This window comes from Solanum lycopersicum, chromosome 5 (genome assembly GCF_036512215.1).
Source record: "Solanum lycopersicum chromosome 5, SLM_r2.1".
Classification (NCBI taxonomy): domain Eukaryota; kingdom Viridiplantae; phylum Streptophyta; class Magnoliopsida; order Solanales; family Solanaceae; genus Solanum; species Solanum lycopersicum.
The window spans coordinates 68,351,321-68,366,256 of NC_090804.1; the positions used below are offsets into that span (position 1 = coordinate 68,351,321).

General features: G+C 31.9%; 2 protein-coding genes across 2 annotated transcripts; both read right to left on the reverse strand.

Annotated features, from left to right (window-relative positions):
• Positions 1 to 125: 125 nt before the first annotated feature.
• Positions 126 to 5,172, reverse strand: LOC101265827 (NAC domain-containing protein 78). The gene is made up of 6 exons (XM_004239662.5): positions 4,738 to 5,172; positions 2,595 to 2,872; positions 2,258 to 2,446; positions 1,132 to 1,614; positions 942 to 1,050; positions 126 to 811 (listed from the first exon to the last, which is right to left on the reverse strand). Exons 1-6 carry the CDS (start codon positions 4,904 to 4,906, stop codon positions 405 to 407), a joined length of 1,635 nt encoding a protein of 544 aa, XP_004239710.1. The 5' UTR covers positions 4,907 to 5,172; the 3' UTR covers positions 126 to 404.
• A 673-nt stretch (positions 5,173 to 5,845) lies between these two features.
• LOC101265545 (NAC domain containing protein 50) lies at positions 5,846 to 9,802 on the reverse strand. Its single transcript, XM_004239661.3, has 4 exons — positions 9,297 to 9,802; positions 8,147 to 8,424; positions 7,871 to 8,053; positions 5,846 to 6,567 (listed from the first exon to the last, which is right to left on the reverse strand). The coding sequence occupies exons 1-4, from the start codon at positions 9,484 to 9,486 to the stop codon at positions 6,058 to 6,060; spliced, it is 1,161 nt and encodes a 386-aa protein (XP_004239709.1). The 5' UTR covers positions 9,487 to 9,802; the 3' UTR covers positions 5,846 to 6,057.
• Positions 9,803 to 14,936: the final 5,134 nt, after the last annotated feature.

Here is a 14,936-nt window from a genome sequence, read left to right on the forward strand (position 1 = left end):
ATAGAACTTTAGATACGAAAATTTAATCAGAATTTAAACGTGTTATGCATCCTTGCCCCTACCTCGTAAAATGTAGAGAGGTTGTTTCGATAAAACATAATAACAAGTAAACAACATGAGACAGATCAGCCAAAAAGAGAATGGCATTACATAAAATCATCACAGTAATTAATTGTTGTGTAAAATGAGTTTTGCAGCATCCAAGCTGCACTGTGATACATCATTGAATTTTAAAATTTGTTCAGGAGTCAGAAACTGCATCAACTCACTTGAATGTCTAAGACACTAAATATTCCTGGTATAGGTTGTGTATCATATATAATAATGTTCACTTCAGTCAGAGATCAAGATATCCTGCCATGACTTTCAAAAGTAAAAATTGAGCTCTCTAGATTCTTGAGGCCTTACGCAGCACGAATGAAGGTCCCGATTTTGAAGGTTGTGGAAAGAAGGAGGACCCAAAGGAACAGATAATAGAACCAGCACCAGGACACTGTCGAAATTGTCTTCCCAGGGAGAAAACTAGCTTCTGATTCCAAGTGAGCGGAGCTATCACCATGCTGTGATAAGCCTAAAGATAGGATAACGTTGTAATTCCCATGCTTGCCCACCAACCCGTCCATCCCATTGCTGCTCACAGTCATGTTTGTTATTCGAATAAATCCAGTGACGTGGATTGAACTGGATGCTTCTGAGGAAGAATTCATACGGAGAGCTGCATTTTTTGAAGGGAACTCCGAAGCAAATGCAGGAGGAGCAGGAATACCGCCCAACATACAGCTTGTCTGCTTCATAAATGGATACTTGTAATCTGCACCCATTGAAAAATACGTTAAATAAGTTAAAAGATGTTTATCTTAAGAAACACGATTGTTGGTTTAACTGAAATTGGTGTTGAGCAAATCTTTAGCAGAGAGTCCAAAAAGAACCCTTATCATTACCTGATCCAAATTTAGATGGTTCCAGTTTCGAGGATGATGCAACATTCTTCTTTTGATCATCAGGCTCTTCACTTGGTGCAATAGGTTGGTCATTTACCTCGGCAATATTCTGTCATGAAAGTAATTAGCTAAGATTCAAGAAGACCAGAAAATAACAAATACAAGAAGTGGAGTCGGTAAGTAATGTTACCTTCTCCTCCACAGATGCTAAGTCAGACACATGATCATCATCTCCGGTCATCATTGGTGGATTGAAACCCATACTTTGGAAGTTATCGTCTGCATCAAAGAATGCAAGGTAATCCTCAAGCATGTCAAAACCTGACGTATCAACCTCAATGGGTCTTGAAAGATCACTAGCTTCAAGGAATGCTCCATCACTGAATTGAAGGTTATCAGTTGCAGTTATAACTGGTTCATCAAGCAAGTAATCCACATCTTCAGTGCTCATACTATTGCTTGGTTCACTCATGAATTCATGCTTGACAGGATTTGTATCTGCATTGATCTGTTGAATTGCAGGATCAAATGATTCCTGCTCATCCGGTTGCTGAAGCCAGTTTTGTGCTTCTTCAAAGGAGTTACTTGTTTCCCCACTGTTGCTAGCATTTCCCTCACTATAGCAGTTCAACGGATGTGGAGCACCATCCACAGGTGAGTCAGCCCCAAGAATCTGGTGCAGAAGATAAATGCACCAAAATGAGAAGATACATTTCACCATTATCCAAAATAGACAACAAATTTATCTAAATATAAACAGGGAACGGGCTGCTAGTGTTGTTTTCGTTTATTTTGAGGTAGAGACAGGATGACTCAAGATATAGAATCCAAAAGCTTCATCAACTCAGACTATGCAGAGATAAAGATAATGAGAAATATCCTTTTTTACTCAGGCTGGTGTCAAAGACACCATAAACCAAATCCCTAAGCAAATGTATAAGTTGATTCCACTAAGTGACTAATGACTAGCACTCTATTAAAATCAGATTGGATACTACTAACAGCTGTCCCTTCAAAACCTTTATCCACTGAATTTCGGATCTTGTGTCACTGTCTCTTGGGAATTTCTCGGTTAAAAAAAGAAAAACCAGGCATCACGATGCTGTCAAGACACAGAAACATAGGAACGTTAACACTTCTTGCATTTTATTACATTTGAATGCTACATGTTTTGTTAGGCTTTGTGTGTATATATGTAGTTTTGGGGGGACACAGAGAGGAGGGTGTATTGGGGCAAGCAAGAAGAACCAGATTTTAGATGACCAAGGCATAACACAAATAGAGAAAAGTAAAATGTAAATCATCAATGGATATACCTCCTCAAGGTCATGTCCATCTAGATAGATATCATCTCCAAATTCAACTTCTTCAGCAGCCTCCTCCTTGGGAACAATTTCTAACTCATCATCCTCCCATTCCTCCTCAACAAAAGGAGCCCCATACTTTTCACCATTCTTTGGCCCTGCGCCACTCTTCTGGAAGACTCTACATAACACAAGTGCATCCTTTCCACCAAAAGGAGAGGAGAAGAAAATAAGTTAACGGGAAGAAATACATCTCAACATATAAAATAGCAAAAACATTCAGCATCAGCCGGCTTAAGAGAAGAAATACAAAGGAGAGAGGGAGGGGGGGGGGGGACAGTCAGCTCACCTGAACAATTCCAGCTTTTTGCAACTCCTCATCAATTAGTTTGTACTCATGCATGACCCAATTAGTCCTCTCACCTTTTGGGGCCCGACCACTATGAAAAACTAGAGTCTTCTTCATACCGACAACCTTAGACTTATGATGGACAGCTCTGTCCTTTCCAGTTGTCTTCCAGTAGCCTCGTTCTGTCGCCCGATTGGTTTTTGCTCCATTACCATGCTTCCTATCAAGCACACTGAAGAAGTACCATTCCAAATCTCTTGTTTTCAACCTCGACATACCTAAGACACGGATAAAATTATGCTAAGCTTCACCAATAAGAAAAAGCTTTTATACCAAGCTTACTCTACAGGACTCGTGACTATGTAAACACCAAATTCAGTAAAAGCTTAATCAGATGCTTTAATAAACAAAACCAAATGGGCTGCCAGGTTGTGATTTATAACTCCGACAGCGGAAACAAAGATAGGAAAGCTATTCTCTAACATGCCAAATCACAAAAGAAGGATGTGGACAAATTCTTGAAGGATAACATGCCATAAACAGAAATTTGATAGTAAAAGATGAGAATGTACTGTAGATGCTCAACTAAGACGATTGATAAATTCTAACAGACAGACCTAAATACCTATGCTCAATTTTAGTCCTTAGGTCATATCTCTGTTCACACTGTGCACATTATTTTTTATAACCACGGAGTTCGAACTAGCTTGCACACACCTAGACTGCTTCCACGGGGTTCATGCTACCTAGTAGAGGGTAACTCTGTCCACCGAGACTTGAATAGATGGGAAGAAACCACCCACTGGTTCTCAAGACACTTCATTGACCACAAGGCAACACCTTGTATGTTGTTCCCATTGTACACGTTATGCATAAATGTAAGTACTGCTGACAACATATATGCATAAACATGACTCAAACACTCTGAACAAAAAATTGAACCACAAGCCAAATATCCTACTTACAATTGAACATAAGAAAATTGGAGTAAGAAGCAGACTAAGTCGTCAAATCTGGAAAACCAAATGAAATGAAGACCTACTTTGTCGGCAGAAGCAAATAAGACGAGCCAGAAGAAATTGGCAATACCCAGTTCAAAAATGCCTATCATATTTATGAATTGATTGTATTAACAGGCAGAACTAACTGGCAGTTCTGTATTAGTCGACACGTGAAACTGAGTGAAGAACTATATACCTTCAAGCTATTAACTTTAAGAGAAAGAGAGCAAAACTACCAAAAAACTCCAGGCCAGAACAAATTGGCAATACCCGTTCAAAAATGCCTATCATATTTGCGAACTGATAGTATTATCTGGAAGTTCTTTATTAGTTGACACGTGAAGCTGACTGAAGAACTATATACCTTCAAGCTATTAACTTTAAGAGCAAGAGAGCAAAACTACCAAAAAACTCCAGGCCAGAACAAATTGGCAATACCCCGTTCAAAAATGCCTATCATATTTGTGAACTGATAGTATTAACTGGCAGTTCTGTATTAGTTGACACGTGAAGCTGAGTGAAGAACTATATACCTTCAAGCTATTAACTTTAAGAGCAAGAGAGAAAAAACTACCAAAAAACTCCGATAGGTATCTTGTTCAATTAGCTGGAAATTTATCAATCAATAACAATATCTCAATCCCAACTTGGTCGCGTTTGCCTATATAAATCCTCCATATCCACTCCAGTGCTCCCTATTCATTTTCTCCCTACTTCCTTTGAGCTGAGGGTCTACCAAAAACAGCCGCTCTACCTTGTAAGTTCTGCCCTGACCTCACTTGTGTAATTGGGGTTACACAAGCATGTTGAGTGTGGTTATCGCTGCATCCTTTCCCTATTCAGAGTCTCTTAAATTTACTACTGTATTTTTACTAAAACGTCAACCTACCACAACCCTTCTCAGACTTAAAACCAGCTATACAAAACTCAACCAACCCTCACATAATAGTCAAACATACACACCAAACGAATTCACTACATTAAGTTCCACAGATCTAACAAACTAAAGCCTAATTCACCCCAAAAAACACATAAAGACCTTAACTTTGCATCGATTACCCAAAGATTCTACAGAAAATCAAAAAGGGTCTAACTCAGAAGTTAAAACAAAGGTTCTAGAAAGAATTAAAAAAAGGTCTTACCCGGAAGATCCCATGGTTCAACTTTATAAATATCGATCTCAGAAATAGCATCAAATCTCAAAGGTTTACCAATAACCTTCCGCCGGAGATAGTACCTGACCAACTCCTCATCCGTCGGATGAAATCTGAACCCCGGCGCCATCCATTTCGCCGACCCTTTTGATTCCATCAGTCAAAGTTAACAAAAATGGACAATTTTGAACCAAATTTTGTGAAAAAACTAACAATTTAACAAGAAATTCTTCAGTATAACCGCCTAAAGTTGATACAGCAACGAAAAATTCAGAATTTTGGTAAGATTTAGGAGTTAGAGAGAGAAGATGAAGAGGTGTTGTAATTGGAAAAAGTTGGTAAAGATGAATTTATAGGACTTTATATATATAATATTATTGTGACACGTTATAGTAAATTTCACCTTTTAAAATATCATATATTAAATATACTGCGTAACTAAGCAAACATATACTATACGATATCGAAAAAAAAGAAAAAGAAAAAGAAAAGAACTTTCTAGAATGTAGAGTTTGTCTCCTATTCAAATTGGATCCATACGAAAGATCGTGATAAAATGATAAAGTATTTTATTATGTCTTTAGTTTAATCGTTTTTTTTATTTTTATTGAATCAGTATCTTTGAAGAAGTTTCGAGTAAGGTAGAAATTACTAGAAGTCATTATAAAATGATAGCTATTTTTTCGTATCAACTATCAAAAAGGTCTCGAGTTCATTATCAGTTACTTATAATAGAAAACGCTTGATCCTTGTATGATGTGATGATTACATATATTAATCTTCTTTCATGTTTTTATCGAACTATTACCTAATAGTCCCTCTATTTTATAGAGTGATTCAGAAGTCATTAATAGATTAATTAACTTTACTATTTTGCCCCTACTATGGGATGGAGAGAGTATATATCGAAGTTTCGATTGACAGAATTACCATATATTAATGCAAATAGCAAGTAGTCAAGGAGCACGATGATCTAATCATGACAAGTACGTTGCTTGAACTTTTCAAAAGTAATGCAACACTGACGTTGCAACTTCAGATAATGCACTTGCGCTATTTTATATTTTCGAAAAATTCGAACAACATGACCCGACTATTGTTATTAAACAACAATATCATTAAGATAACAGTCTAAGACTTCAAAGTTTAAACTAATGCAATAGAAAAAAATTCTGCAGATACCTAAAAAGGTACATATGATCCAGGTTACAACAAGAACTACAGAAATGTCTTCAAACATCTTTTTACTATATCTTGCTCTTCCTGAAGGTAGTACAAACCTAAACCGAATCGAAATGCTGTTATTGTCTAACCACCTCGGACAAGTTTTCTCATGTCTTCGTTCTCTTTGGTCAAGAGATCAATCCGCGATTGAAGAACGTTGATCATGGCTTGAGCTCTCATTACTTCAATCTTTAGCGTCTCCCTCTCCATGGAGACATTTAGGATCTCCGTCTCTAGATTGCTGATGAACTTCAGGTAGCCTGGAGGGACGGATTTTTCAAGATTGGAGGAATCAAATGTGAGGGGATTAGAAGGTTGGGGATCCTTGGGCTCGAAGGACTCTAACAACGGGAATCCTAAGAGAGCTAGAGGGTAATCTTTTGTCGTCATCATATTCTCCGGATCTTTACTAGTAATAGTTGAGTCTTCAGAACCATTTGCACGGCTAGAGCTTGGAACATCATGCTTCGGTTTCTTGTTTTGGCTTAAAGAGAGAAGTTCAGGTTCTTCTGATCTCTCCCTCTTGCAAGCAAATGGAAGACTTCGAAGTTCAATCACGTTCTCATTATCGCAAGCAATCTTGGGCGGAGCATCCTGTTAGCAAAAGTTCACAGTCAGCGGCGAGCAAAATAAATATCATACTGGAAAAGTTGAGCACACACCGAGGTTTATCAAAGAAGGAATGCACAGAATCATACGGGGTAGATAAACCTCAAGTTTATGCGATGTCAGATGCTAATGGATGTGAGTTATACTTCATAAAGAATCACGAAGAATCCCCCAAAACTAAACGAAAGAAAATGGCATGATGAAGATATGTATCTAAATGCATAAATTTCTTTTAACTAGCAAAATACTCTCAAGGGAACACGAAGTCCCCCCAAAAAACAAAGTAAAATATTGTGCGAGCACAAAAGAATGATCAGATACATTGCTCAAGCATAGATACGTCCCATATTCCAGGTGAGAACCCGACAAGATTGAAATTCAGAATATAATAATCAGTAAGCCTTGAGTAGTTCTCGTTCATCATATACTAGTTCATGTTAGATTAGCATTTATTTCTTGCATCATGAACAACACTATCACCAAGGAAAAATATTTTTCTCAGATCATCCCGCCTACAAATCCTAGAATCTCACCCAACAAACTGATGTCTAGGACATCCGGAGATCCACCTTTATAAAACACGGAAACACACTATAGTTATGAGATTTGAACTTCGTATCTTGGAGTAGGTGATGGTTATCACGATGAAGTAGTTATGGACGAAGACATACATGACATGATGCAGTTTCTCAACAGGAATCTAGTGATATCTCAAAGTGAACATGGGCATCGAGAGGGACATAGGTGGAACAAGATGCTAAACCATTAAGTACACTAGCTAACCGAAGTATTCCAATAATAAATACTTACTGAAGTAGAGAAATACAAGTGCAAAGAAGAGAAATGGAGAAGTAGCAAAATTTTGCAACTTCGAGCATTACATCTAACAACTAACGACATTGACAGTCATACTTCCCTTATTCTGGTTTGATAGTTTGATTCCTTCATTACTTTAATATCAACGGTAAAACAAGATGCTAAACCATTTATCTACAACTAACAGAACAACAAGAAGGTTGAAAGTCAAGGAGACAAAAGACTGTCATAAAATAGCAAAAAGTTAACAATTAAGAAAAGAAGAAGAACGACAAAATAGCAAAATGTTTGCAATTAAGAAAAGAAGAGGAGCGGAAAAATAACAAAAGAATCGCAATTAAGAAAAGAAGAGCAACAACAAAATAGCAAAAAGTTTGTGTTTAAGAGCATGATATCTACACCGACAATATTGATATTCATACATCCCTATTCTGGTTTGTCCATCACTCCATCACTACAACAAAACAGATACCTGGTCAAGATCGTTGCTCTCAACTCGTGCATCAACACCATTCACTGCGTCATCCTCTGTCTCTCCTCCAGGAAGCACGGCTGAATCGTCATCCCATTCCTCCTCGATAAATGGTGCATATCTGTCACCAGTTGGTGGTCCCAAACCGCTTTTTTGGAAGATTCTACATAGAACAAAGGAATCCTACATCCTCGCAAAACAAACAAAAAGGGAATCTTTTATAATTTGATACTCAACATAAAAAGTAGCAAACTTAACAAAACCGCTAGTTCGCACCTGCACGATTCCAGCCTTCTCCAACTCTTTGTCCGCAAGCCTGTACTCATGCATTACCCAATTAGTTCTCTTGCCATCGGGAGCTCGACCACTATGGAAAACGAGAGTCTTCTTCATCCCAATGGCCTGAGACTTATGGCTGATATGACGATCTTTCCCAGTAGCTTTCCAATATCCTTGACCAGTAGCTCGGTTAAGCCGAGATCCATTACAATACTTCTTATCCACAGGGCTGAAGAAGTACCACTCCATATCTCTGCTCTTCACCGATGAATATCCTGCACCACATCAATCAAAATGCCATTCATGAAAAAACCAAAAAGGCTAAAAATTTCACCGGTTCATAACACAAAAAATTAATCATAAGCTCAAAAAAAATACTAACAAAGGAATGACTAGTATAACAACCCAACAACAAGAGATGTTATTCTTATAGAGAAGCAGCTTTGCAATTTCAATAAACCTAATAAAATGTCAAAAAGACACTAACAACTTCCTAGTACATTTTGTTGTGTGCATTCCAACAACAACACCAATTACACCCCTCAGTCCCAAACAAGTTTTGTTTTCGGCTATATGAATCCTCACTTCTTCATCTAAGACCATTTTCACATCGCATTCCAATTCAACTAAATTGTTCATATCTATACTAAGACCAATAATTTAACCGTAAATTGTTCTTGTCCATACAAAAACTTGAGCTAAAGAAAGAGGCACTTCCGTATATGTCTACACTATTCTCTTTAAGAACACTCAAACAACCCTCTTGTTTTTTTTCTTACAAGTAAATACTAAAAATTCAATCTTTCTTGTGTTTTTGGACATGTAAATACCAAAAATTCAATCTTTCCTTTTTTTTACAAGTAAATACTAAAAATTCAATCTTTCTTGTGTTTTTGGACATGTAAATACCAAAAATTCAATCTTTTCTGTTTTTTTTACAAGTAAATACTAAAAATTCAATCTTTCCTGCGTTTTTGGACATGTAAACACCAAAAATTCAATCTTTATGATAAATCAACCTTACACAACCAAAACAAATCATTTCTAGCATCTAAAACCTCCTAAATCCAATCCCCCACCCCACCCCAAATCAAAACCAACCAAAAATTGAGAAAATCAACAAACAAAATAGAAGATTGAATTGAACCTGCAAGGTCACAAGGTTCAGATTTGTACACATCAATTTCAGTAACAGCTTGAAATCTGAATGGCTTTCCACAGACCTTTCGGCGTAGATAGTACCTAACTAATTCCTCATCGGTAGGATGAAACCTGAATCCCGGTGCTAAAGACGTTGGTGCCACCGTTACAGCCCCTTTCGATCCTTCTTGTTCCATTTCTCAACCACCCAAAAAGCCAAGAATGTAAATTTAACTTTTTTGAGAATACCCAATTAAGAAAAATACATGGAACATAAAGATAAAGGGTATCATAGATATGAGAATTGTGAAGATTACAAGTGAAGTAAAGTGAAAATGGCGAAGGCTTGCTTGACACGGAAATCGAAAATCCAAGAAAGATTAGCCATTTATAGAGGGACAAAGTGATTTTGTGGATTATAATAACATGCCTTATTTTTTTATTTTGTTTTTTTATTGATCCGATTAATTTAGATTCACGAGTATGACGGTGAAATGTGAGTAGAGTGGGAAGGGTTTAACTTCTGTTTAATCGCTCGATATTTGAAGTTTATTGATTGAATATTCGAACTAATCAAATTTTTTTATCGAATGATGCGGAAGAAAAAGAGTTCACCTTTTAATTTTAGTTATTCGATAATTTATTATTGATTGAATTAATTTAAATTTTTATAGGATGGAAGAAAATTTAGCTTTTGCTTAGTCATATAAATTGGGTAATATTTTTTCTGTTTTAAAGAAAATCTCAAGTCTATTAAGATAGTTAAGTATTTTCTTTTACTTTAATAAAAAGTAAACATAAAAAATTGAACAATATATTACCTATTATGTTTTTATAATCTCATATAAGTTTAACAAGGTGAAATTATTCTTTTTCTATCTTATTTTGCGTATATTATTGTTACTGTATATAATATAAGACAAAATTAAAAATAGATATAGGCTATAATTGAAACTAATTCACTTCATTATATCACAATCATACTCATAAGAAAATTTATTTTGGCAAATAAACCAAACCTACATTACTTTGGAATTTTTTTCTTCTTAAAAGTTCGATTATTTTTAAAACTGAAAATTCCTATATATATATATATATATAGGAATTTTGAGCTTTTAATCCTTTGAACATCAACAAAATTTAATTTTCATGCTTGTAATGTTAAACTAAGAACATTTAATCTTTAAAACTAGTTTTAAAAAATTTAGTTTGATCTCTTTGCTTCTAAATATTCATAAATTTAATGAATCATAAACAATGTAGTTACTCAATGTGTGTTATTGAGTTTGTACTACTCCATATTTGAAATCCAAATATAGTCTAAATGTAAAATATTTTATACATAAAATGTCAAAATACATAGTTTAATTATTTGGAAGTTAAAATTTTGTCTTCAATTTTTTTTAGGTTCACTTCCATTTATAAAATTTTAATTTTTTCAAATAAAAGACATGTCCAAACATAATATAACATCTGATTAACGATTAAAAATTACTTATTATTTTATTTTATATAACAAATTTAATTTAACGTTATATATAATTAAAGAGGTGTGAATATGAATCGAAAAATGAAATAAAGGGAGTCAATAGAGGTGCAAAGTAATGAAGTACAAGTAAAGCAACCTCTTATTGCCCCTCCATTAAGTCTCCCCCACCTCAATAGTCTTTTTGTTATCTATTCGATTAATTTAAATTTATGTTGATAATTTTTTTTTTAATTTTAGAATAAGATACTTATTATTTAAGGTTTTTTATTTTTAAGATAAATCAAAATAAAATTTAATTGATTAACAATGGAAGTATCTTGATAAAAATAATACGACATATTAAATTACACTAAAAATGCACATCAATATAAATTTACAAGAAAACACAACTTTCCACAAAACCAAAAATCTTGAAATAACTTCTTAATTATTTTTTTTGTAATAAGTTTTTTTTTTTAAAAAAAAAAGTATTTTCTTCTTGCTCAAGCAGACATGTTTTTGAAATTTTGCAAGCCCACAAATATAATTTATTTATTTATTTTGTGTGTCCAAATTGACAAAATCATAATCACACTACCATATTTGACTGGTCCAAATTTGTTTGCCCTGCCTGTCAAGTAAGATAATATAATAATAATAATAATAATAATTGTTAAACCATTTTGGACTTTTTTTTTTTGTTTATTTTTTATATTCAATATATAATATTTTACGTAGCGTATGATATTGGTGCACTACAATGCAGGCTAGAGAGAGCTTATTTTTGTATTTAAGTATCTTTATATATATATATATATATCGCTCGCCTCTTTTCCAGTTTCGTTGGCCTCTCTCCTCCTTCTCTTAATCTCTCTAGCCATATATACAAATACATATGTATAATATACAATTATCTAACCAATATACATATACAATTCACCTTTCTTCCATTTCCCCCTCGTTCTCGCCTCTCTCTTCTCTCTCCCAGTCTCTCTCGCCTCTCTCCCAGTCTCTCTCGCCTCTCTTCTTCATATAACATGCTAGTACAAATTTGCGCACACGATTTTGTACAATTTTTTAAATCTTTGTATTCTTTTTCCTCGTGATATTTTGAGAGTATATCGTGAAACATGGGTAGAAATCGATTTGAAGATATGAATATTTAAAGATAAAAAATTGTTATCTTTTTTCCTTTTTAGAAAAAAGTATATTTATAGATCATTAAAAAGAAATTATTGTCATAAATAGTAAATATTTTTTCAATATAGCATACCTAAGTAATTTACCCTTATTAAATCTATATATATATATATATATATAAATCTGAATCAAGAATTGCTGATGTGACATGCCTCTAAGGGCTGGATTTTTTATTTATTTATTGCAGATTTTTTGTGTAAAGTTTCTTTTTTCATTTTAAAATATAAAATATTATTAAATATTTTCATAAAATATTAAAGCATAGTATTTAATCACTCCCTCATTAAATCATACATAAAAGCTTCAGTTATCAAATTCTTACCTTAAAATTTTTTTTAGAAAATTTATTCTTTACACTTAATTAGAGAATTTGAAAAGTTTTTTAACATTAACTTTTTGAATACTATATAAACCATACCATTAGATTGCTACATGTTGGATATGAGATTGTTTGTAAAAGATGAAAGTCGGATGAATAGATGGTGTCGAGATAGCCATGGATTTCTGCGCTCCTGATCGAAGAAGACGACTAAATATGGAGTTTGAAAATCTCTGAAGCTTTTGTCATTCTTTTGCATTTGTTTATTTACTTTTCTTTTTTTAAATTTAGTTAGTGCTATAATTTATTTTCCTTTTTGATTATTGAGAATCGATCCACTTTTGGAATTGATAGTTGTACTATTTTTAAATTTTTATTGATTAATAAACCTTGATAGAACATTTGTGTTTTTTCTTTAAAAAGAAAATATTTCATGTAATATAATTAAAATTTAAGTTTAATTTGCAGTCATTTATTTTGTTACATATTTTAATTTTTTATTTTCTCTAATCTATGAAATCTGGAAAAAAAAAAATCAAATTTCTCATCATTATTACAATTTATTAATTTTCATTTTTCTTTATCATTACTACAATTTGTTATTTTTATTGAAATTCTTTTTTCTACCTTCTATTTTTATAATTTTCTAAAAAGAAATGTATTTAACTCTGATCCTTATTTCCATAATTTTTACATTGTACCTTCTATTTCTATTATCTTTTATAAATATGTATGTTTTATTTATGTCTCCTTTTATTACCATGAATATGTTCTTCCCATTTTTTCTCAATTAATTTCATTTAATTTGTTGTTAAATGTTGAAAAAAATTAAAATATTTTATTTTTTATCATTAATAAAATACTATTAGTTAATTTTTTTAAAATTTTTCTTTCATTCTCCTAAATTTCTTTCATTTATTAAAAATAAAACACTTCTTAAATTCTGATAAATTTCTATCACGCTCATTTTTAGAGATTTTTATTTTTTTTGTAATTTATTTATAACTTATTCTTTTTAATTTTTAAACTTCATCTTTTTTTTTGAGTAGCAGGAGTTTAGTTTTTTTTTTTGTGTGTGTATATATATATATATATATAAACTACAAAAATAAAAGGTAATAAGTGAAATATAAAGAAGAGAAATATTTAAGAAATATACTTTTATATGTAAGCAAAACGGTAGCATTTGAATTTCTTATTTTTGGAAAAGTATAACTGATTATTAATTAATAATTGATTTTTTGTTTTTTTGATTTTCTTTTTTTCCCTTCATTTACAACTCAATTCTTTAATTATTATACTCCCTCCGTCTGGATTGTTTGTCATGATTTTTATTTTAAGAGTCAAACTATAAAAAACTTTGACTAACATTTTAAGATGTATTTTTTCATCATATTAATATGCAAAAAAAAATGTAATTTATAGTACTTTTCATGTAGTTTTAGAATATCTAATTTTTCTGTTTAAAATATCGAATTTGATGTGATCTAATTTACCTTTGTAAGGGAGTATTAAATAAAATGTTAAGAAACTAAAAAGTTATTTCTTTGATATAAGTTTTAATGATATTTATTTTCATTACATTAACAACTTTTTATTTTTCTAATTTCTAAAGTAATTAATAATCATATTGATATTAGATATTATAGTCGTATAAATAAAGATAGTTAAAATTTTATAGAAATCATCACTTTAATTTTTTTGTTGTTATGTTTTTGAGAGATATTGTTAGATTATGTAGAAATCATCACATTGATTTATTTATTTTTTTGTTGTTTTTTATATTCTTTATGTTTATTATTTGCATATTTTAGTTTGACTCAAAAAAATAAGATGCAAATTATTAAATTATGATTAACCTATGGAATGGATGTTAGCAAAAACTAGAAAGATTAATTATGCATTAAATTTATATATTATTTTTTGATATAAAAAATCAAGGTTTAACGATTATATTACAAACACATCTTTATTTATATGATACTTAATAAAATTACTCATAACTTATCATTTTTAATAATCGCGCGAAGCGCGTATAAGTTCACTAGTTTATTAATATAATAAAATCTTATTATAACAATTATTCATTATAACGAGATTTTTTCATGTTATATTTATTTTTTTTTCAAATGGTTGATTGATTTTCTTTTTACAAATAAAAATTGGGTCACTTTGTTATATAATTACCTTAGTTAAGTGAGTTTTCTATTACATAACAATGAATAATTTTTTGATATAATTACATTAAAGGACTTTTTTGTTACAAAAATAAATTTAAATGAATCTTATGATAAAAATATCACTATTTAAGTAACTCTTTTGTTACGACACGAAATTATTCAAATTTTTTCAGATAAAAACTGTTAGTTGATTGATCGTTCGAGAAATTACTTAATCTGCTTTTTCTTGCTTCATATTTTTTGCAATATGTCAAATGCGCAATTTATTTATTTATTTTTTTGCCGGCATTCCATTATTCCATAATCAATTTATTTGTCTTAATTCTTTTGTCTAATTAGCATAATTTTCATCTCAAGTTTCTTAGTAAACTCCATCATTTTCATTCTCATTTGTTATAAAACACATTGTAATATTGGCTCTTTTTTTTTTTAAATCATCTTCATAAAAAAGAAAAAAAACTAATTTTTTTCTATAATATA

Bases quoted from the DNA above. Each gene is read 5' to 3' on its own strand.
- LOC101265545 (XM_004239661.3), bottom strand. From the start codon at position 9,486: ATGGAACAAGAAGGATCGAAAGGGGCTGTAACGGTGGCACCAACGTCT. The intron at 8,425-9,296 runs GTTCAATTCAAT...GATGTGGTGCAG, and splicing joins TGAACCTTGTGACCTTGCAG to GATATTCATCGGTGAAGAGC. The intron at 8,054-8,146 runs GTGCGAACTAGC...GCGAGGATGTAG, and splicing joins AGAAGGCTGGAATCGTGCAG to GATTCCTTTGTTCTATGTAG.
- LOC101265827 (XM_004239662.5), bottom strand. From the start codon at position 4,906: ATGGAATCAAAAGGGTCGGCGAAATGGATGGCGCCGGGGTTCAGATTT. The intron at 1,615-2,257 runs GTATATCCATTG...CTTCTGCACCAG, and splicing joins ATGGACATGACCTTGAGGAG to ATTCTTGGGGCTGACTCACC. The intron at 1,051-1,131 runs GTAACATTACTT...CTTTCATGACAG, and splicing joins TAGCATCTGTGGAGGAGAAG to AATATTGCCGAGGTAAATGA.